Source organism: Eschrichtius robustus, chromosome 2 (genome assembly GCF_028021215.1).
Source record: "Eschrichtius robustus isolate mEscRob2 chromosome 2, mEscRob2.pri, whole genome shotgun sequence".
NCBI lineage: Eukaryota > Metazoa > Chordata > Mammalia > Artiodactyla > Eschrichtiidae > Eschrichtius > Eschrichtius robustus.
The window spans coordinates 60,121,242-60,146,140 of record NC_090825.1 but is presented as its reverse complement, the minus strand read 5'-3'; the positions used below and the strand labels follow the sequence as shown (position 1 = coordinate 60,146,140).

Below are 24,899 nucleotides of genomic sequence, written 5' to 3'. Positions count from 1 at the left end.
TTACAGTTGACCCTTAAACAATGTGAGGGTTAGAAGTGCCACCCCACACACACAGTCAAAAATCTGAGTATAACTTTTTTTTTTAAGAATTTATTTTTTATTTATTTTTGGCTGTGTTGGGTCTTCGTTGCTGTGCGCGGGCTTTCTCTAGTTGCGGTGAGCGGGGGCTACTCTTCGTTTCGGTGCGCGGGGGCTACTCTTCGTTGCGGTGCGCGGGCTTCTCATTGTGGTGGCTTCTCTTGCTGCAGAGCACAGGCTTAGTTGCTCCGCAGCATGTGGGATCTTCCTGGACCAGGGCTCGAACCCGTGTCCCCTGCACTGGCAGGTGGATTCTTAACCACTGCGCCACAAGGGAAGCCCTGATTGTAACTTTTGACTCTCCTAAAACTTAACTACTAATAGCCTACTGTTGACCTAAAGTCTTAACCAATAACATAAACTCTTGATTAACATACATTTTGTATGTTATATGTATTACGTACTGTATTCTTACAATAAAGTAAGCTAGAGAAAAGAAAAGGTTATTAAGAAAATCATAAGGAGAATACATTTACAGTACTGCACTGTATTTATCAATACTGTAAGTTTATGTCATCTGTTTATAAAACAAATCTGTCAGTACCTACATTAATATTGTCTTATATAAAACACTGTAGATGTTATACATATTATTAACACCAGATATCAAAAATAAAAAGATGTGGAAAAGAAATTCATGTTTTTTTTACAGTTATTTATTGAAAAAAATTCATGTGTAAGTAGACCGATACAGATCAAACCCGTGTTGTTTCAAGGGTCAACTGTACCTCTTTTCCCCAAAAGTCCCACCAAGAACCTTCTCCTACCCACTAAATGATTTGGATTTATTCAGACAGAAGTCAAATTAATGTAATTCAGTAACATTTATTTTACATAAAACAATTTTCAAAGAATACATTTAAAAACCATCCAGATACTGATTTTATTGCATTACAAAAAATTGAGAGGCACAATTGAAATATTCAAATAAATTGTGAAGGGTGGAGGTGGGGTGAGGCCTATGATCTCTATCCACGTTGTTCCTTAGTCACTGAGAGGCTCTGGGTCCAAGAGTCTCTACCATGAGGCAGTAGTGCACTTCATTTAGTAGGAATAAATCACATAAAATATATACTTTTATACAGAAAGTGTTATTGTACTGTCACTTTCAATTACTTATAAAAACTTCACTCTGAATTGCACAAAAGTTTTCTTTAAAATCGATAACTCCCAGAAGGTGGGGCTTAGAACCAAGTATCTCTCTAAATAATTCAGGTTCCATTTCTCCACAGATCAAAAAAAAAATCTATGAAGACTTACAGTATTCAAATGGGACATTTAAAAAAATTTTTTATAGGAAAATAGGTTTACCTTACACATTTGTCCCTAATCAGCTAATGTTATTTTCTCCCTACTTTAAAACAAATCACAGAATATCCAAAGTTTTAAATCAGAGTACCTGCACCACAGTACAATGTGGCAGTGTTTACGTTAATTCATTTTGTGTATCATTCTACTGCAGAATCGGATTATCAAAAAGGCACATGGGTACATTCTTCGGAACAGTTTTGGTCTTTAAAAAAAAAAATCACACGTTTATAAGCAGTGATTTCAATCATGTTTAAAAACAAAAATACTAAACAGATTCATTTCCTAATCCAGGTGATACAGAATCCATGAGATTTCTTCAGGCACTTCACTTCCCATAGAATTTCTTGTTCAGCAGGTATATGAGAAGGTTTACATTCACTTTAACCTTATCAAACATTTTCATCACAGCTACTCCTTCATACTGCATCTGAAGTAAATCCTGAAATTGTAAGGAACACCAATCACATCTCCAATTTGACATTTCCCACATTTAAAACACATTCTAGAAGACTGTTGACAACAATAAGATTCGGTTGACCTAAGGACCTCGGTGGGGATTCTTATACTTCAGTGTGCATTAGAATCACCTGGTTTAAAAACACAGGCCAGTTGAAACAGATTGCTGGGCCCTACCCCCAGGAATCTCTGATTCTGGATCTCTGGGGTGGGTCCCAAGAACTTGCATTTTAACAAGTTCCCGAGGGATGATGATACTGTTGGTCTGGGTGCCATACTTTGAGAATCACTCACCTCGATGAAAGAAAACAGATTTTTAGAATTGATAAGGACTTTATGAGAGAAAACCATTACCGTTAATATTAGACATATAATTAAAAGTTTAATTATAATTGAAAAACTCAAGACACAAATGTTACTGCAAGATGAGGTATATCCTTTAGAAGAGCCAGGGTTTTCTAAAGTGGAGTGAGACAGTTCATTGAGGAGCAAAAAGAATATTAGAACTCCTCTTTTTATTTTTTCCTCATTTCTTGAGCATGTACATTTTCTATGTATTTTAAGAAGTAGATTTTGAGTGAAGTACCAAGAGCATGTATACTTTATAAATAAATAAATATAGAGAAATACGGAGAAATGATCTATTTACTGAGGAAAACTGCAAGATTGAAATTTGGAGACCACTGTACAAAGCAACTCCTTCCGATCTAGACTACTTCTGTTCCTGTATTCTGTTCCTCATTCTCCAGTAAGTTTATCATTCTGTTTCATTGCTGCTGTATAAACAAAGAAAAATTAATAAAATTTCCTTCGTTTATAAATTAATAACTGGCTCACACCAGCCAAATGCATGAGACTAAGCAGTGACATTTTACAATAACACAGGACAGGGGGGCTTTGCCAGATAGAAGATATCATTCCTGAACTGCCCTAGACTCATACCCAGGTCTCATTTTCCTGTTTCTAGCTCTGGAAATTTCTGGCTTCTCGATGATAATGCCTTGTGTCTATAACAAGCAAGGCCACCTGCAGAAGTTGGAGTCTTCTTTGAGAGAACTTGGGCTCTTGCCAGCTTCCTGCTCCACCTTCTCAATTATCTCCAACTGCACTCAACTAAACCCCTCCATTAATTAGATAAGCTTCTGGGATGGAAATTCCATAAGGAAGTGAAGTTCTTTCATCAAGAATGGTTTTGCCTATTAAAGCATAGTGGAGATTCACTTTTCCTTTAGGAAAGGCAACATCTGTCAAAAACTCTTGGAAAAGAATGAAACCAATATGGTTAAATTGAGAAGGAATCATGTATGGAGGGGAATTAGCTGGGCCCCCCATGGGGAACAGAGGAACTCTGATTGCACTTGCGGTTGAAAGACCAGATTTTAGTCTTATCTCCACTCTTTGCTATCTTACAACCTTGCAACATCATATAACTTCTCTGAGGTTCTGTTTCCTTGTGTGTAAATTGGGGCTGACACTGCCAACCCCATAGGCGTGTTATCGGGCATATGAGATCAAGAAATCTGCAAACACTTTGTAAGCTACTCTTGTCTGGTCAGGAACAACTGGAATCCTGTGAGAGAGGCAGTAGTGTAGAGAGATGAAGAGTTTGGATTCCAGCGGCCCTTCCATAACGTGCTCTCTGAATCCCAGTTCTTCATCTGGGAAAGGAAGAATACCAAGACTGCAGCCCTCCATAAACACTGGCCATTATTTATATAAGCAGAACATCTTCACGTAACTCACGCCTTCCTGTTATGTATATGGCTACAGGATATAATTAGGATATCATCTTTAGGAACTGAGGAAAGAGTGGGCTGAAGAAAACCTAGAAGCATAATGTTAGAAGAAATCTCCCTTTTTGTCCTCTTAGAAACAAAGTCCTTGACTCACACTAACGACCTGGCCGTCACATTTCTCTTTGGTAATTCGCTTCGTATTAGAATTGTCTGAAAGCCATAAATTGTGTGAAAAGATAAGTCTGACTTTATGTCTGACAGCTATTATATGCAGGGCTGGCTCTGTGGGCATTCGACCTGTGCATGGTCCCATGATTAGAAGAAGGGCCCTGCACTTAGTTTAATGCTCTGCTGTCATCATCTTGAAATTCTCACCAATTTCGAGTAAGGGGCTCTGCATTTTCATTTTGCACTGAGCCCTGCAAATTATGTAGCTGGTCCTGATGATATGTCAATGACTGAAAAAATCTGGAGCATAATAGCCACCTGCATACAGCTAAGGAGTAACATTTTACAATTGTGTGTCTAAATGAATGGTGTGAACAGCTAATCCTACTATGAAACTTTTAACAAAGGAGCAAGTGAAGCTTGTGTTTGCACAGTGTTAAAAGGAAGTCCTGTGGAATTCCTGAGGCCTCTCTAAACAGGTGTCTCCTGGTCACTTGTGATTCATCTGTTGTTCAGTTGATGTTTATTGGGCTTGGATCGTTTCCTTCTTGGCAATCACATGATATGTCTTTGCTACAGAAGAATCACTAACCAAGGCATATCACCACAAGCACACTCTTTTCTCTTCCCATGTTTATCTAAATATTCCACACAGTAACTCAAGACTTTCAGTTAAATTTTTAGATGGATACATTTAGTGACATTTAAAATAAACAAGAAAATAATACCGTTAAGTATACTTTTCATAATTATATAATATCTTCAATTTTCTCTCTGAACTCTAAATTACTGCATTATCTCAGTGTCTTTATAAAACCCATTTAGCTCTCATTTTTTTTTTAGGCTTATAAGGAATGCTAGACAGAAGAGAAGGGCCCTGGTATTTTACCATGGGTTAGGGGTGGAGGTGTAACTGCACTGATTTCAGCCACAGGCTAGGGAGGCAGTGAGGCTGGAACTTATACACCATTCCCAGTGGCTTATCATGATGTTCCATGTAGATACATGCAGAATACCTGGGAACAGTTTTACAAGTAGTTTGGGGCCCAGGTAAATAGGTGTTATTTCCATTTAAAAACTCAATCACATCTCTAAATTGATTCTGTGCAAGGATTAAGCTGGGAGTAGATAAACATTTACTTGCACCCTCCCTCCTTTTTTTTTTGGTGGCACATAAACTGTTTTCTCAGTTTCTGCTCAAGTATATTTGGCTTAAATGTGGTTCTTATGAGAAAATAGCAGTAATTCTGACTGCAAACACCATTTTTCTATTTACAGATATCTGTTTTGCACAATGTCTTTCTTTCTTGTGATCCCAAATAGTTAACAAAGAAATTTAAGAAACTGATGCAAAAATAATTCTAGGAAGGAGAAAGGGAAGAAGGAGAAATGAGATCCAGAAAGTTCCAATCCTGGGTATACGCTATCTTAGGAAGAAAGGCAATTTCCTAAGAAAAGGAAACTTTCCAACCTTTACTTAATAGCTCTGAATACTTTTACATACATTATTCTTTTCTCTAAGCTTCAAAATGAAAACATAGCTTAGAAAAACTCACTGCTATGGTTTACCATTTAAAAGCAGTTTAAGTTCCAATAATTTGGAAAATCATAGCTTTAAAAAAATCATCAACACTTAAAGTAATACTGGCAAATAAGGCTGGCATTGGTCTCCTGTTAAATTTCATTGTTGTCATGAAGAATGCAAGCCAGGGGCTTCCCTGGTGGCACAGTGGTTAAGAATCCGCCTGCCAATGCAGGGGACATGGGTTCGAGCCCTGGTCCGGGAAGATCCCACATGCCGCGGAGCACCTAACCTCGTGCGCCACAACTACTGAGCCTGTGCTCTAGAGTCCGCGAGCCACAACTACTGAGCCCATGTGGCACAACTACTGAAGCCTGCACGCCTCGAGCCTGTGCTCTGCAGCAAGAAAAGCCACTGCAATGAGAAGCCCGCGCACCGCAACGAAGAGTAGCCCCCGCTCACCGCAACTAGAGAAAGCCCGCGCGCAGCAACGAAGACCCAAGGCAGCCAAAAAAAAAATTAAAAAAAAAAAACAAAAAAACAATGCAAGCCAGGGAAGCCAAGAAGGACCCCCACTATAAAACTCACCCCAATCTGCAGGAATCCCAGCTTACCTGAATATTGAGCTGCACCTTTTCCATCTCTACACCCAGGAATTTTGATCTGACATCGAAGATGCCCACATCTTCAGTAGATGAGATATCAAACGTAACATTTTTAAACCTAGTGAAGAAAGGACCATTCACACATGTGGAACTGCAAATATACGCTTAAAGCTGAAACAAATTAATGGACTCCTAAGTTACCATTCCTAGTGAAGAGCCTGCTGGGAAAATTCTAAGGAAGTTACCCCAAATCTCCCACCATCAGTCCCCAGTTTGGCTCACTGGAAATAGGTTTGACGGCTCGTGTTGAGATCTGCAGCCCACGGAGCACTGAAGTAGGTGCTTTGTTACAAGAGAAATGCAAAATATTGTCCTTGCTCTTAAAGAGCATAATATACAGTTGAAATTATATGCGATTCACAGAACTATAAATGCTGCCTTATACTGCTGACAGGCCAGTTGAGCATTTTAGATGATTAGTTTTACAGCAACTTCAAAGGGGAAGAAGCATCTTCTCTGAGTTGGTCTCAGTCAAGAGAAGGCCAGATGGGATAAATGGAAGAGAAGCCAGGCCTCGGAGGAAGCCGGAGTTACAGAGGAGGACACACAGTGAGTCTGGCCTCCCCCAAAGGAAAAGGGAGTGATGGAGCACAGGACTTACGGTCCTTTTAAAATGGCGAACCCATCAGTGCCTGGTGTGGGGCTCGGAGGAGGGTTTCTCCTCCACCTCAACTACACACAGTAGTAGCACACTGCTGGAGTGGCTCTGACCCAGGCATCAGCACACAGTCCGTGGCTTTCACATCAGAGAGGTACCGTTTTGCAATTGTAAACAACTCTCATTGAGCAAGACCAAAAGGCAGCTTTTCTTTCTCACTGCTATGACTCAGTTCTTTTGGAGGGAGAGGCGAGGCTGGCAAATCCCAACACACTGGCTGAGCCACGGGAAGCACAACCACTCGATCAGCACTTAGTCTGACCAGCAGCACCAGACGCTCCAGGCCTGATGGGAAGACTAGAGATTACAATACACGTGTTTTCTCCTGTCATCTGTAAGCAAGGGGAAGCCCTGACGGACCAAGTGAAGCCTTCTTCAAGGGCCACAGGAAACTGAAGTGGGAGTCAGATTTGATGGGAGGGATTAGAGGGTGCGTGTGCTTTGTGCAGATTCTGGGTGCCACTCACTGGTTTATCTGAAGATCGTCTATGCCCAGGAGGACACCCTTCTCATGCAGTTTTGCTGCGGTGTACCTCACCGGCTTCGCTCGCTTTGTCCCTTTGGGTTCTCCTTTTGCATCAAGTTTAATTGACCTCCGAGTATTTCTGACAAAATAAGAACAGACCATCCGTCGAGAAGATGGCAAACTCAGACGTTCCTGGCAGCGCAATAACCAGCACAGAGGGCACACCACTGTGCACACCTGGCCCCCACTATATGGAACCTGGGCAACTTTATATTGTGTGATAGTTGGCGACTACCTTCCCGGTGCAGTGCAATCTCACTACTGAACTGTTTAAGGAAAAGCTATTTTCGATGTGACTCAGGTTTGAATTACAGACTAATATGTTTCATAAAACTTGTACTTTGCTGTCTCAGGCATATTGAACCATGTGGCTCGATTAAGTCATTTCACAAGCAGCTTAGGTGCCGTAACATGAACTGCGTACACACTCCTAAAGAAAGGTATCACTAGGAGTGCTTTAATTTATTTAACAAATAGTACGTGGCCATCCCTGTTTTCTAGTGCTTTCTAAATACTGCCTCACATTTACAAAATTAACCTTGCCATAGTATTCTGAAGTAAATTCCTTTCTTCTGTGTCATTTCATTTAGCTCTCACAACAACACTTGTAAGGCTGGTACTCCCAATTCCCTCTTAAAGATGAGAAAATTGAGGCTTCAGAGATCACTGGACTGGTTCAAGATCACACAATGTAAGAGAGAATCCCAATCTAGCTCACCTGACTGCAGATGTTGTAAAATGCCTTGTCGTAGTTGCAATAAATACGTAAAGAAAGCCCCTGACAAGCTTATTTCTACTAAATATCAGCTTTACCAGCTTTTTTCCTCCCAGGAATAGCATAAAAGTAATTTACAGGCTGCAAGCAAATGAATTAAAATTCAGAACTAGTGGGGCACAGATAAATGAGATTTAAATTTGGTTATATTCCTTCATCAAATCTATGATTAATGCAATTGATTTTTCCATATAGCACCATTTCCTAGTGTCAATTTGACTACAAGGGTTACATAAAAATACTGAATTATGTATTTAAATGGGTAATTAAAACTTGATTAGTATTGACCTTAGTCTAGTGATAAGAATAATTATGAGCAAAGAATACTCATTAAAAGTAGCTATATTGTGACAAAAAAAACCTATGATATGTATGCTAATGGGTAATAGAGGACTGATGAATTTTGTCTTTTGTGTAAATAATTTTTAAGAACCAGTAAGTAATTTAAAATCATTAAGCTGTGCTGTGCAATAGCAAATATCTGGCGTTACCTAACATTTTCAAGTATATAAAAACTGTTTATTGTTAACATCCCCAAAGGTAGCTTTTTTTTTTTAAAATAATAGTGTTTAAAACACACCTTTGACTAAAAAAGAAGGAATAATGAAAGTGCTTCCCCAAGTGTTTAAAGCTACTTGTTTGAAACACAACAGGGTAAACTACTTTAATGCCAACGTTAATAGAGAAGTAACATGTTTCTAAATTCACTCCTGACTTCTTAGCTCACAGTGGCAAATCATAAAATTGAGATTCTAGTTTTTGGTTATATAATAAAGCAAAAGTTTGCTACCACACCCAACCCGACAGCCCAGGATTGTAAAAGAATGGATACCCCATATAAATCAAGACATTACAAAAGAATATATGATTTCAACTTACTTTCTTTTTAAGTTGTCTAAACAAGTCTTTATGTAGGTGTCATAATAATTAATTTGCTCTTCATAAAATGCTGCCTTCTTGTTAAGTGCATTCAGGGTCTGTTGAAGTTTTTCCAATTCAGCTTTTCGAAGCTGACGATGGATTCTTTGATTTCGGATATCCTAAAATAACAAGGAAAGGCCATGGTATGAGATTTAAGCAGGAGTTTGCTTTATGATATTGCCCATTTGGAACAGGAAGACTATCTAGTACTAAATCACTATCTGTGACTGTTGTAGTTTATTTTAGTCACCTCATTTTAAACTCTCAACACCAAAATGTTCCCTTTTTACTTTAGAACTGGGAGTGTCTGTATTTCATTTTAAGAGAGGTGCTAAGGTTGATGGAAAAGCAGAGAAGCAATTTTAGATTAATTGTATAAGGAGAAATAGTGTTTTTAAAAGGGCACAAGGAAGACTTTAGCAGGAGAAAATTTCTTCAGAATATTTTGAACATTCTACTTTGAAGAATACTTTACCCTGAAAAGGGTTACATTTCATCATTACATTCATTTTCTTTTTTTTTTTTTGGCCGCCCCACGCGGCTTGTGGGAATCTCAGTTTCCCGACCAGGGATCAAACCTGGGCCCTCGGCAATGAAAGTGCAGAGCCCTAGCTGCTGAACTGCCAGGGAATCCCCGATTTTAGAAATTAAAAAAACAATACACTTTTTAATCTGAAAAATATTTCTCAAGATTTGCAAAAACAACTGGGGTCTCAAGACTGATTGAAAAAATTCAACATGGATAACTATTTCTTGGATTTAAATAGGGTTCCTAGAACATAAAGTTGACCAAGCTGCTTACAGCTTATGAGAGATACATTATATTTAAACTTACAGACACACAATTCTTTTTTTTTTGTAATTCTAATTGGTAAATTAAAAAAATGTTTCATTTAAGAAAATGGTGCCTGTTTAATATTATTTTTCCTTCGTGGACAGTTAAAAAACATTCCTCTAGGAATCCAAAGACAGACAAACACATCCTTCTTAAGTAAAAATTCTTCATTAAGTAGAATCTTTTGGGGGATGCCTTCATGATAGCTTTTTTCTTTTTCCAAGACAAAAGCATCAATTTCTCTACTACACATTCCCTAAGAGACATATTTTCCAACCCAGAGCTATAGAAAAAAACGTTACTTCCCTTGAGTCACTCAGGCTGGGAGGAATAAGCCTACTGCCAGAACTGACCATAACTTTCCATGGAAGAATGAAGCTGAGTGCATTTCCCTCCCAGAAGTTAAGAAAATTTATTTTTTTTCTGATCATGTAACTGTCCTTAACCTCCAGACCCATTTTAATTTGCATGTTTGGATAAAAAGAATGAATTTTTTTTCTTTTTTAACCCAAAATATATACTTCCTTATCCTTGGCAAACAGATCTAGCCTTTTCCTGTGATGTTTCCTTGCACTAATTTGATATCCTTTTCTCAGGAAGTTTCTCAACTGTCAAAATACGGGAGGAGAAAACGGAAACTAACTTTGAAGTCTGAACTGCATTCAGGATAAACTGCTTAGAGGCAAATTCTCAGGGACACAGAGGTACCATCTCAGTGGCAGGTCCCATGGGCAACTGGGTTATATGACAACTAACAACTCAAGAGAGAACTCTCCTAAAAGTGTCACTTTTAAAACTAGTAGGTATTGTTTAAAGCAACAGATGAAACTTGTCTAGTACATTTCCTAAGCATTTATGTCTGGTGTGTTTCAACTCTTCTAATGACTTGGGGGAGTTGTGATTATTCTCTATGAAAAGTCATCAACTTCTCTGAAACCTTAAAAAATCTGTAATATTGCGGAGGACAGCAACCATATGTATATAACTATGAATTCCTCATGTCACCTCAAGAGTCCCAGCATGTGTGTGACCAATGATTAGCACATGTCTGCTAAGCAAAGGAGAAAGAATACTCTTTCCAACAACCTTGGCAATCTCATTGAGAATGTCTTGGTATTTATTTTTGGATGACACATGTCCAGTCTGTTCCAATGTCCGAAGATTCCTCTGGATTTTCCTCTTCTTCTGCTCAAGGGGCAGCTGTGCATCTTCAACCATAGATTGGCTATGTTTCATGTCTTCGGGAGTCCTGGAATCTAAAACTGCACGGCTCACCATGTCTGCGGCATGATCTATCTCCTGGAAAGGGAATATCAAGATGTTGATTTATCTCTGATGCCCTAATCTCAGATTCAGAAGCTGTACAAGGCAAGTTAATATCAAAATGAAAGAGGTCCTCGAGCCAAGGTCCAGAGACAGAATTACAATACGTTCTTCATGGGTTTTGAAGTAGGTCTTTGGGAAGGAATTACTTTGTTTTTCTGAGAAACGTAGCAGTGGTGGCAGGCCTACTTTGAGCAAAATTCTAAATAGCTACTTTATTGCTAAGATGACAAGTTACCTTAGTAAAGGACATATTATCAGGGATAACTGATATTTTATAATTCTCTGGATGGAAAGATATCAGTTTTGGATAGGACAGTCCAGATGAGGAAACTAAAACTAGATTATCCATTAAAACGTGGCCATGAGAACCCTGAACTCTAACATCAGCCATATTTACAGAGATTCATAAGCTGTAAAGGCTTTGTTCTGGTAAGGGAATCATTCTCCAACTTCCGACTCTGAAAAACCTGCAGGGTTTCTTTGAACCAAAGGAAATTAAGAGTATTCTAGCACAAAATAAGTTTCCAAATAAATGATAAGTAAATAAATGAATCAAGACAGTTTGGATAGTTTGTTCAAAAAACCAGTAATAACAAGAGACTGGTGGTCTTCCCATGTCACAGTGCCACACAACTGATTGACACTGTAGACAAAGTCTAAGAATATAAATGACAGATCAACTTTATGGACACAGTAACAGTAAACCAGGTCAGCAGTAAACAGTAACAGTAGCAGCCAATATTGTTGAGAACTTAATATGTATCAGATATTATTCTACCCACTTAACATGTTTTAACTGAGTTATTCCTGAATTGGGTACTATTATTATTATTCCCTTTTTGCAGTTGAGGAAATCAAGGCATGGAAATATTTCTAAGTGCCTAGAGTTACAGAGCTAGGAGTTACAGAGCTATACTTGATCTCAGAAGTCTGCACTCTTAGTGACTAAGCTGCATTTGGGGAAAAATAAAATATTCATTAAGAATTAAAATTCTCATACTCAGTAAAATATTCTACCCACCTTGTTTAAAAATATTCACACATTAACAAACATCAGATAACTTGACATTATATATATATATACTTTTATTAAAAACTGTGACAGAATGATTTCTTGGCAACCAATTAAATTAAGAATGATTCAGGAAATTACATGTAGCCCAGCTAAGAGTAACTAAATAGATAATTTTGTTAGCGTTTGTTTAGGGAGTGGCAATTATTGAAACTAAAGCAATATCATTGAAATTAATTCAGAATGAACTAAATAATGATGCATTTTCAAGGATGCTGATAAAAAGATTATTGCAAGATTGTTATTAAAGTTTAATAAACTTTAGTTATTTACACCAGGATAATGGTGCTCTGACCTAGCGGACTCAAGATGTTTGCTTCCGAAGCATTTGGAAAACAGTTTTAATGTGTGGGACATTTCTTCATTTCTTCAAGTTAGCAAAAACATAAAATATGAAAGGTATTTTTCTATATCCTGTCAACCAGAACGATCTCTTAAGTGACTTATCTGCCCATCCACTGCAATGAATACAGTCTTCATTTTTAAGTGGTTCATTCTTCTTTTCCTTTGTTTCCTACACTCACTGTTCAAAGTTTACAATGAACATTCAGAGGCTTTGAAAGACCCAGAACTATCTTCCTAGTCTAGGACAAAATTATTCAGCATAAATTCAGTGCTGCATTTTTCTATTTCATTCCATTGATATTCCATGGACTTTATATATAGCTGAACTCGGTTTAATTCCTTACTTCCAAACCGTGTCAGATACAGTTTCTCTGAGATAACAGTAAACATTTGGCACGAAGGTTTGTTAACAAAATCAGCTCATATCAAAGGTACTTATTATTTTACACTCTAAGGCCAATTACCTGTTTTGTACTTGCTGGTGTCTCTAAGATTTCTGACAGTGTGCTCCCTGGTTGGTTCCGGATCACATCAATGATCAGCTTTTTGGTCCTTACAAAATACAGAAAGGAGAGACAGGCTTTCAGACAGCAGTCCTGATGCACAAAAATCTGCTTCTCTCAAGGGAGTGAACAAACACCTACAGAGATGAAGCCTCAAAGAAAATCCCTTAAAATAAAACCATCTCACAGAACTTCACCATGTCTGCTTTAAGGCTCCCCAAAGTTTGTGAATGCTTGATAATCAAAAGTCTGGGTTTTATATGCTTGATGTTGTCAGATTATAGTGTCAGTATCATGGGCACAAGTATGTCATAAGATCCCTTATCTAAGTACCTGTTCTTCTTTTTAGACTGAGACTACTTTTTGACGAGAAGGAAGGATAATTTGGCCCATGACTGTGGAGGGTGCAGGAAAGGTCCCCCTTTCCTAACTTTAGTAACATTTAAACTTCTGAGCCTGTTGAAAACATCATAAGCCTTTAGGAGCCAGAGAAGCTGTTAGCTTTCCTGCTCTGAGAAGGTTATGAAACACTGTGAAGGCCAGTGGGAGCCCGAGTCCTGTGTGGGCTGTGGAGGCTTTGGCTGCTGGATGACACAGCAGCCAGGAGGATGGGTGTTTGGGAGCCTCAGGTCTGGGGGCGGGACGAACCCATCGGGTGGGCGAGAACTGAAGAGCTGCTCGGTCACAAGAGCTGGAACCCCTCTGTTAGTGCTAAAACCATCTATTTTTTTCATATGTGTTCTTTAGGGTAATCAGCCACCCTTTACTAATTAAAGATCAGGTTATGGAACTATGTAAAAAGATTTTAACATAAAAGGCAAATGGTCAAGTGTGCTCCCTTTTACATAAGTGGGAACATTATTGGACATCGCGTCCCTTCAAAAAAAAAAAAAGGGGGGGGTACATAAACAGAAGTTGCCTTAAATTACAAACAGGTCTAACCAACGTCTGAAGTTTCACTCTCATTGCGTTGAGCCTCAGTTCTTTCCAAGGCATTACATGGTATCACTGGATGATGAATTTCTTCCTCAACTACAGCAGAAAATGTTCACACGGCATGAAAATTGGAAAATGAAAATAAAACATCGTTCATGTTTTGAAGCATTGGGGCGACTGCTCCCAAAGGACAAGAGGAAACTTTCAAAGAGAATTCCAGATATATTATTTTTGCAAACAGGATAAAATCCAATAAACCATCTGTAACCATTATTTTTCTCCTTTCTGATTTATTTCAAGTCTGTATGAGAAGAATGATCACAACCATTTCCTCTGGCCCATGACCCTTCACTGCTGGGGATTTACAGGCTGTCTGGGAATGCACAGAGAAATGCTCCCCCAAGAGCCAGAGGTGGGCACACAGCTCATTACAGCCACGTGGGAGACGGCCCTGTTCCTGAGGCTTAGAGAGCCAAGTATCTATCGTTTCTGTCCCACACAACTCCCTCCTCCAATCATCATTATAAATGCATTAAGCTGGAACATCGAGTTAAAAATAAAAGCTCTGAGTGATTTTAACAAATGTAAATACAGTGACTGTCTCTTATTTGAACTAATATTCTAGGAATGACTGACGATATATGCTTCCAGGAAACTCCCAGCTCGACTCTTTAGAGACGCTATCTGATGACCAAAATGACCAAGGGCACTCAAATATGCCCTGCTAGGGACAAAGAATGTTTATTTGTTCAGGAGTGGCTGGAGGACAAACTGCTCACACAGCCTTTCTCTTGAAATTCTACTTTATGTCAGGCCTCCACTGGAACCCACTGCCAAAGTTCTACCCCAGACATCTTACATGTAAATAACCATCCAGTTTCATGACAGGGAATTCAGTACCTCGCCCTGTGGTACGCCTAATGGTTAAGAACACTGGGTCAGACAGATCTAAGGTCGAATCAGGGTTCCTGTTGCTTACTAGGTGTGTGGACTTGTGCAAATTATAAAGTCCCTATAGGTGGGTTTGTTTTTTTTTTTCATTTATATAATGGGAATCTCTCAGGACTGAATGAAAGATGCATGTAAAGCCTCTCCCTAGGGTCTGACATGTGGTCAGCACTCACATGGTCACCAAAGCTGTGCTGCCCAAGATGGCATCCACTGGTCAGCAGGTGGCCAGTGGGCACTTGAGACATGGCTGGTCCAAACTGAGATAAGCATTAAGGGCAAAACACACACCAGATTTGGAAGGCTCAGTATGAAAAAAGGAATGTACCATGTATCATTAACAATTTTTTTACACCGATTCCATATTGAAATGACAACATTTTGGATATATTGGGGTAAATAAATATATTAGAATTAATTTCACCTGTTTCTTTTAAAAATGTGTCTTCTAGAAAATTTAAAAGTAACTGCGAGGCTGACATTAAATCTCTTTTGGCGAGCACAGCACTGGAACAGCCCATTCTTAAATGGGAAGCCCACTCTGAGAGGCCTGCCTTCCAGTACGGTCCACTCACTGGACCCAGTGAGTCACAGGACATCAGCACCGAGGGGGACCTTGGGCAACAGTCCAATCCCTGATTTTACAAATGAGTCAGCAAAGACCCAAGAGGTTCAATCGTTATAGAAGGTCACATCCTATTTTCTAGAGTTGCAGGAAACAAGTCGAATTCCCTTTCGTCATCATCAGCCCCTCATCAACCTGCAGAGAGTGCCAGAATTGTGTCTCCGTCCCCTCTTCTCTTTTTTCCAAGTGAAACGCCTCAGTTCCTGAAACCTCTTCACAATAGGAGTTAAAGAGAGTTTCCAGTCCTGCTCACATTTCAGTTTGCCAATGACTTTAAGACATGTCCCCTCCCCACCTTAATGCAAACACAATATTCTAGATATGGTCTGACCAGCATAAATCAACCGGTTCAAGTTTTGGCCCCATGGCTGTTCATATAATAGGTAACACAGGCTGGTCAAACTCTGCCACCCTCCCTGAATTAGGAGAGTTAAGAAAAAAAGAAATACACCAGGGAGTTTCTTCATCATAGCTCTGCTCAAATCCCATGGTCAATGAATGAGACCGCCTGGTGCTTGTAAACTGGTGTGGTCCCACAGGTTTGGCCATTGCACTCAAAGGGTGTCTGTTATCACATTCTGACCAGGACCATTCCTGAGCCTCCCCCTCTGCCATCTGCTTTACAATGTGCCCAAGGTTGAAAAGGAATTAGTGTTTGTGGAAGCTAAAAAATATTTCCAATTGTTTAAAATTCTAATAACATGATTATACACTTTTATCACCAGACCTTGAATATCTCCTTAGCCATTTACTGCTCATGCCAGCTTGGACTAAAAGCAAGAAAATCTTGCAACTGGGATGATGGATGCCTAAACTGAATTATGTGATGGGAAAAAAATTCTTAAGAGATGACAACTTAAGCACTCAGGCAGCTAAGTATGAATAAAAGCCATCTATAATGCCTTCTACTTACACACATACTTTCATAGAAAAGCAAGCTTAATAAAGGCCAAAAGGATCACATACTATAAGTTGAATCGTAAGTTATAATGAGAGAGATTTTCTTTTCTTTTCTTTTTTTTTAGTTTATTTATTATTTTTAGCTGCATTGAGTCTTCATTGCTGTGTGCGGGCTTTCTCTAGTTGCGGCGAGCGGGGTCTACTCTTCTTTGTGGCGCGTGGGCTTCTCATTGCAGTGGCTTCTCTTGTTGCAGAGCACGGGCTCTAGGCGTGTGGGCTTCAGTAGTTGTGGCTTGTGGGCTTCAGTAGTTGTGGCTCGCGGGCTCTAGAGCGCAGGCTCAGTAGTTGTGGTGCACGGGCTTAGTTGCTCCACGGCATGTGGGATCTTCCCGGACCAGGGCTCGAACCCGCGTCCCCTGCATTGGCAGGCGGATTCTTAACCACTGCACCATCAGGGAAGCCCGAGAGAGATTTTCAATTGTACAGTTCTTTATAATTTATAAGGTGTCACTGTGTGACTTCATTTACTCACCAGAGTCCTCCCTTTCCCATCATCTCCCCTCTTCTCCATTTGATGGATGAGGAAACAAATGGGGAAGTGATTTGCTCAGAGTCCAATGGCTAATGTGTGAGATTGGGGCTGTAATCCCAGGTCTCCCTAGGACTCCTCAACCAGGCTTTTTTGTTCGTTTGTCCTGTTAATACCACCATGCTTAGTAGTATTAGCAAAATGGCAATAGCCCAAACCGAGGCTCCCTATTCCATAAAGATATGGAAGGGAAACAGAAATAGAATGTTTCTTCCTATTCCACCATGTGCCTTCATGTCCCTTACTCTATGTCATTCCTTCTCTGTGGCCTGGGAAGCAATGCCCCAGCATCAGGTATACAATAACTGCTCTGCTATCATTCTTACTGTTTATTCTATGATCCCTAAGAGTGCAAAGGACAGTGACCTTGCCCTCAAGTTGTAAAACCTTGTGATCAAGAGTGTAGGCCCGGAAAGATTTAAGACTGTCTGGATTTGAACCTATGTCCCACTTACTAGCTATACTACCAGGAAAGGGTTTTTGTCTGTTCTGTGCCTAGTTTCCTCTTACATAAAACCCAGGTAATAACCTCTACCTCTTGGAGTTGCTGAGAGTATTACATGATCCACAGATGTTGTTATATTATACATGCTGTTATGTTATTACCTATATTCATATCCATATCTATATCTATAGGACAGTCCCTGGTACATGGTAAGCACTACATAGGTGTTTGGCATTATTATCATCTTCATCCTCATCTAATTATTAAGAATTATGAAACCAGCATGGAATTAAATTTACAAGCATAAGGATTAACAGTGCCTTATTCAGGGACCCGCATGAAGATGAATTACTCATCACTGGAAAGCTAGTGATTTTGTAATTAATAATAAGCAGGGCATTTTGAAAGTTAAAAACACAACCTATTTAACAAGGAGGCAAAATAGTTTTTTGAGAGAGAAAAGCCAGTTATTTTTACCCCCAACAGCTCTGCATTCCATGACCGTCTACTTCTTAGTAACTTCTGAAAGGCACTGTCTGATTTCAGTTAAATTTGGTTCTCTAATGAAGAGTCTCAAGAATTATATTTTATGTTGGAGTTAGGAATTTGGTTTATTAGCTTGGAAGAAAGTCATCCCCATAAGAGTTTTCGAATCAGTATTTCCAAGCGTCTATCAATGGAATATCAATGGCCTATGAATTTAAAGCATGTCAGTGCCCATCTACTTGCTTCCCATAATTTTAGAATTTAATTTCCTCACCTCAGAGATAAAGACTCAGACTAGATGGTCTCCAAGCTCCTTGTCAATGACACATTTTATGATTATCTGTTAGTATCAAGATTTTGAAATATATACTTAAGGTATAATGTATTTGGAAGTAAGGCTAGCCTAACATCATGGAGCGAACTCTACTGACTGTTTTGGGCAATACCCAAATTCCACTTTTGGGGAAGGCTACTTGGTCAGTCTTCATTTCAAGTCGTTATCCACGATGATCCACTGGGCTGCTTAGTGAAGGGCTCTGCTAACAGCAGGATCTCGAAGTATGCCCAGAGGAAGGCTTTCTAGACCCCAGAGGCCTATGAAAGCAGTAAATTATTGAATCTATTGGCCCAATAGCCTTTTCTATATAAATTGAAAAGTTGATCCTACAGTTCACATGGAATTGCAAGGAACCCCAAGTAGCCAAAAGAATCTTGAAAAAGAACAACTTGGAAGACTCATACTTCCCAATTTCAAAACTTACTACAAAGCTACAGTGATAAATGCAGTGTGGTACTAGCATAAGGATACGCATATAGATCAATGGAATAGAATTTAGAGTCTAGAAAACCATACATGTATGGTAGATTGGCTTTTGACAAGAGTGTCTAGACCATCTAATGGAGAAAGAATAGTCTCTTTAAGAAATGGTGGTGGAAAACTGGGCATCCACATGCAAAAGAATAACGTTGGACCCCAACCTTCCACCATACACAAAAATTAGCTCAAAAGGGATCACAGACCTAAATATAAAAGCTGAAACTATAGAACACTTAGAAAAAAACACAGGAGTAAATCCTCATGATCTTGGATTGAGCAATGAATTCTTATATATGACACCAAAAGCACAAGAAACAACAACAAAAAATAGATAAACTGCATTTCATTAAGTTAAAAAACTTTTCTACAGAAAAGGATATTACCAAGAGAATAAAAAGACAGCCCTGAAATAATGCCATTTGCAGCAACATGGATACAACTAGAGATTATCATACTAAATGACATAAGTCAGAAAGAGAAAGACAAATACCATATGATATCACTTATATTTGGAATCTAAAATATGACACAAATGAACCTATCTATGAAACAGAAACAGAATCACAGACATAGAGAACAGACTGGTGGTTGCTGGGGGGGTGCGGGGGCGGGGGTTGGGGAGGGATGGAGTGGGAGGTTGGGAGCAGATATAAGCTTTAATATATAGAATGGATAAACAACAAAGTCCTACTGTATAGCATAAAGAACTATATTCAATATCCTATGATAAACCATAATGGAAAAAATATATTAAAAAGAAGAATGTATATATATATAACTGAATTACTGTGCTGTACAGCAGTAATTAACACAACATTGTAAATCAACTATACTTCAATAATAAAAAGACAACCCACAGAAGGGGTGAAAATATTTGCAAATCATATATCTGATAGGGGTTTACCATCCAGAACATATAAAGAACTCTTACAACTCTGCAACAAAAAGACAAACAATCCAACTAAAAAATGGGCAAAAGACTTGAATAGACATTTCTACAAAGAAGATAGGCTGACAAGCACATGGAAACATTATTAATTATTAATCATTAGGGAAACATTATTAATCATTAGGGAAATGCAAATCAAAACCACAATGAGATACTACTTCATACCACTAGGATGGCTATAACAACAAAATAAAACAGAAAATACATTTTGGTGAATTATGGAAAAATTGAAACTCTCATACTTTGTTGGTAGGAATATAAAATGGTGTAGCCACTGTGGAATAAAGGTCTGGCAGTTCCTCAAAACAGAATTACCATATGATGCAGCAATTCCACTCCTAGGTATATATCCAAAAGAACTGAAAGCAGTGTTCAAATAAAAAGATGTATATAAATGTTTACAGTAGTACTATTCACTACAGCCAAAAGGTAGCAACAACCCAAATGTCCATGATAAATGTGGTATGTCCATACAATGGAATGTTATTCAGCCAAAAATATGCTGAATAAGAGAAGCCAGACACAAAAGGCCACATATTGTAAGATTCCATTATATGAAATTTCCAGAATAGGCAAGTTCATAGAGACAGAAAGCAGATTAATGATTGCCAGGACTGGGGAGCAGGGCCTGAAAAGATGCCCCAGGGTCATTGGGGAATGACGGCTTAATGGATATGGGGTTACTTTTGGGGTGATAACAATGTTCTGGAAATAGATAGTTGTGATGCTTGCACAACATTCTGGATGTACTAAGTGCCACTGAATTGTATACTTTAAAAGGTTAGATTGGTAAAGTTTATGTTGTGTGTATTTTACTACAAAATATAAGGGTAAGTAAATAAATAAATAAAACCACTGGCTGGCTCTACTTGGAATGGTGATTAAAGAAGTAGACAGTACTTTTTTCTAGCACACAGTGGGGAGGGGGCCACACAAGGGCTGAGGCAAGTAGGACAATGCACCAGGCCTTCCTGGCTAAGATGCATTGCTGCCCAACACACCCGACTTTCATGGTTTTGCTTTTGAAATGTGCACTCCAAAAATTCACAGAACCATGGAAACTCAGATTCAGAAATAAGTATAAATATACACGATGTTCAGACTATTTGATATTTTTAGACTACCCAAATCATGATCTTCATTCATTAATGCATTCATTTGAGTTGACTGCATTTAGAAAATGGTGTTCAAGTAACAGACAAAATTAATTATGAAAAACTTTCTTCCTATTACTTCTAAAGGACAAAGCTTATGAGATCTCAGGATAACTGGCCTAATTTAATTTGCATGGCGGAACCACAGGATCTGTATTTCCAGTTACCTTTGTAATTGGCACATCCTCAGAGGAACCCAGGGAGCAGCTTCCACAGTTTTCCCCCTTTTTTCTGTTGCCCTGTCCTGAGCTGTCTCTGCAAGTTCAATCTGACTTCATCATCAGTAGTTTAAAGGAACTGCCCTCAACTCTTTATGATGCCAAGTTTGTGTAGGAGTCCTGCAGCTTGTCCTGGGTCCCTCAGGTGAGCTGTGTTCTCCATCAGACTGCAGACCCCCAGAAGGCAGGGACCCTTAACGGCTTGCTCACCGCTGTGTCCTCAGCCTCAAGCCCAGTGCCATGGACACAGAGTAGATACTCAAATATTCGGCTACGTGAACAAACAGATCCTTAAAGATGATCAGAGCACAAAATAAACAAGCCTAGCAGAAGAAGCACATATGTACATATTGCAACATAGCACACTAAGTTTTTTTTTTTTTTTCTTTTTTTTGCCATTTTCATGGGATTGAATATCTGGAAAGAATCAACTAGAAGCGAGTACTGTCCAAAGCGTGTCAGTGGCAGAACAGAAAGCTCCTGTCGCAAATGAAAACAACCTCAGAATTCAGGGCCTGTACCTTGGAAGTCATGTGTGACGTATTATTTAAATACTTATTTATTTCCTTTTCTCCCCATTTCCCACTTCCATTCTCCACCTCACCCCAACGTACAACTGTTCTGATGTGCTAATACGAATCCTTTTGGTTATATTAGTTCTTCAAAACTGTATTGTTTGGTGAGCATCTGGCTTTGGTTTATGGCGTTTCGATTTATGGTGATGGATCATTCTTTCTTACCCTGTATGTAAAGGACTGACGTGGAATGTCCACGAGGCCTTGACGGAAAAAGTACAGTATTAATTAAGAGTGTGAAAGCTTCGTTTGAATCTCTGAGGACAAGAAATTGGGTATAAATAAAGTCAAAGTTGGTCAAGATATCCAGGCTTAGTTTAATAGGCAAGGTGTCTAATAAATCAGATAATAGTATTATGTCTTATCGTGTGTGCCTTTTACATTAACATTTTATACCAGAAAATAAATTAGGTTCAAGGTATTTCCTTGACTATTCTTTTGACCACTGAAACAGACATTTCCTTTCAGCTACCTGAGGCCTTTCACCAGCTGAGTTAATCATTTCTTAAAGGAAAGGAATCAAATTACTACAAGGAAAACTAAAAAACAAGATAGGCTTTAAGAAAGTATCATGATATTTAGTTCCCTCTTAAATTATAAAGAGTCTACTATTCTTTGGTTAGATGTTTGATGGATAAACATAATGTATTTCAATATTTAGATATTTTTAAATGGATTATTTGAGGAATTAGCCTAATTTGAATTTGCATGGTTTAAGATGCATAATTGGAGACATGTGCTCTTTAAGCCCCAAACTTACTTGATCATGAGGCTTTGGCCATCTACAGCTTCACCATCCCCTATGTCGTACTTGCTGGTCAGGAAAAGGGAAATCTCAGTCTTTGCAAGTTGATTTAGTGTGTTTACCTTGTCAGGGTCACTGGGGTCAACAGCTCCTTCCCCTGTAGAATAAAATATTGTTATTTTTCCAATTCACTGATTGTGACAGTGGCATCAACAACGTAAGATAAAGGTTCTGTAGGAAACATGGGCTCGGTACTTGAACAGGAGATCATGGTCCTCAGAAGAAAACACATTCCAATACACTTTAAAAAAATCTCTGAATTAAACATTAAAATACCATGGGACATCAATATTCAAAATTTGAAAAAAATTACTAAAAGAGAGAACTGTTAATAAAAGACACCATTGGAGAACATAGCAAGGAACGTCTAATAAATTTCACTCTTTTTCTTTCTTTATGGTTGACAAATCCTTTTTGATGTATCTAGAGCTTCAAGAATATCAAATTGTTTGATAATCTAGCACACTAAGAATTACAGAATCCTTCATGTAGGAAGGGGCTACTGTAGTTATCCTTTAAATAAACTTAAGTGTTAAATTAAAAAGATTTTTTGATCTAGGATAGGAAAACCAACCAACCATCCAACCAACCAATCAAATACAAACCAGAGGGAAGAAGCCCTTACCAAGAAAAGATTCCACATTAGGTACCTCTCCCAGCAATTCCAATAGTTCATTCAGTAAGTCATTTTTTTCAGGGGCAATCGCATCCTGGTGTTCCAACAGGAGCTTTATATAGAAAGCAACACATACACAAAAATAAAAGTCAATTCTCAATGGCTACCATATTTACATAGTTCCCTTCCCAGTTTTTCATGATAACTTTCTTCTGATATTGTTTGAATCTTAAATACAAGTCTGACATTTATTAAAATTAGAGACCACAGAGAGACACAGCTTGCATTTTACCTTAGAGGCAAGTGCCCACTCTTCATCGAGAAACTGTAGTTTTGTGAAAGGTGTTCATAAACACTCTTTCAGCAAGATCTTGCAAGATCTGCTAAGAGGCAGCATTCTTCCACCTAAACCCTGTGCTCCCTCCATGTTTATACAAAAGTCAAAGTTGAGGGATAAATTAGGAGTTTGGGATTAACATACACACACTACTATATATAAAATAGATAACCAACAAGGACCTACTGTACAGCACAGGGAACTATACTCAGTATTTTGTAATAACCTATAAGGGAAAAGAATCTGAAAGACTACATATATAGTAGTCTGAATCACTTTTCTGTACACCTGAAACTAACACAGCATTGTAAATCAACGACACATCAATAAAAAAGAGGAAAAAAAAGTCAAAGTTGGGGAAAGAGTCTAAAACAACACAGAAGTCTCTTGGCTAATATGGTAGCAAACTGTAAGGGCATTTCCATATCTCTTAAGAGAAAAATTACTCGGTAATCAAACACTATATATTTTTTCAAATCACCACTATTAGCTATTTTAATCTGTCTGGCATTGAAGATCTTTCATGGGTAGGGATGGCAGAAATGCCCATATGATTCCTTGGCCTGAGACCTAGATGTACCAGCTGGTTCTTCCTTTCAGAATTCCAAAAATGGATTAAGGGGAACACTGCTGGGTGTTTGCCAGGTCTTAGAGGAAACATAGTAAGTAACTCTGGGGGCACAGCTATGAAAACACAGCTGCTCTTGTTTTCATTTAGAGTTAAATTAAAACAATGTTTCCAAAGTGTGGGACCGGTATCCCTGGTGATGGGAAATCTAACTTTAGTTGTTTTGAGTAACTATCTTACAAAACACTGAATCATATAATAAAATTAGTCTTTTCCATTTTTAATCTCTTTTTTCTCAACAGCTTTATTGAGATACAATTAACACACCATCAAATCCCCGCATTTAAAACCTATGATAACGATGGTTTTTAGTATATTCAAAGACTTGTGCAACCATCACCACTATCTAATTTCAGAATATTTTCATCACCTTAAAAGAAACTGTGTACCCATTAGCAGTCACTTCCCATATTACCCCTTCCTCCTGGAAACCATTAATGTACTTTCTGTCTCTATAGATTTAGCTGTTCTGGATGCTTCACATGAGTGGACTCATACAATGTGTGTCCTTTTGTGACTGACTTCTCTCACTGAGCATGATGGTTTCAAGGTCCATGCATGTTGTAGCATGCATTTGTTCCTCTTCATCCCCGAAAAAATGTTCCATTATATGGATATATCATGCTTCATTCATTCATCTTTTGATGGACATTTGTTTCCAGTTTTTGGCTATTATGAATATGCTGCTGTGAACATTCATGGACTAGTTTTTGTGTGCACCTGTTTTCATTTTTCTTGAGCCCATACCTAGGAATTGCTTCATCACATAGTAACTCTGTTTAACATTTAGGAATTGCCAAACTGATTTCCTAAGTGGCTGGATCATTTTGCATCTCCACCAGCAGTATATGAGAGTTTCAGTCATTCTACATCCTTGCCAACATTTATTATTACCTGACTTTTTAATTCTAGCTATCCTAGTGGGCGTGAAGTTATCTCATTTTGGTTTTGATTTGCATTCCCTGATGACTAAT

At 38.6% G+C, this 24,899-nt stretch overlaps 1 protein-coding gene across 1 annotated transcript in view; it reads right to left on the bottom strand.

The window, feature by feature from the left end:
- Positions 1–887: 887 nt before the first annotated feature.
- Positions 888–24,899, bottom strand: part of IQGAP2 (IQ motif containing GTPase activating protein 2) — a 289,746-nt gene continuing 265,734 nt past the window's right edge. The window contains exons 29-36 of the mRNA XM_068535530.1: positions 22,970–23,072; positions 22,300–22,441; positions 12,859–12,946; positions 10,738–10,950; positions 8,775–8,935; positions 7,062–7,199; positions 5,886–5,994; positions 888–1,828 (exon numbers count right to left, since the gene is read on the bottom strand). Of these exons, the coding sequence (XP_068391631.1) occupies positions 1,715–1,828; positions 5,886–5,994; positions 7,062–7,199; positions 8,775–8,935; positions 10,738–10,950; positions 12,859–12,946; positions 22,300–22,441; positions 22,970–23,072 (1,068 nt within the window). The 3' untranslated portion in view covers positions 888–1,714. The remainder of the gene's footprint in view (positions 1,829–5,885; positions 5,995–7,061; positions 7,200–8,774; positions 8,936–10,737; positions 10,951–12,858; positions 12,947–22,299; positions 22,442–22,969; positions 23,073–24,899) is intronic.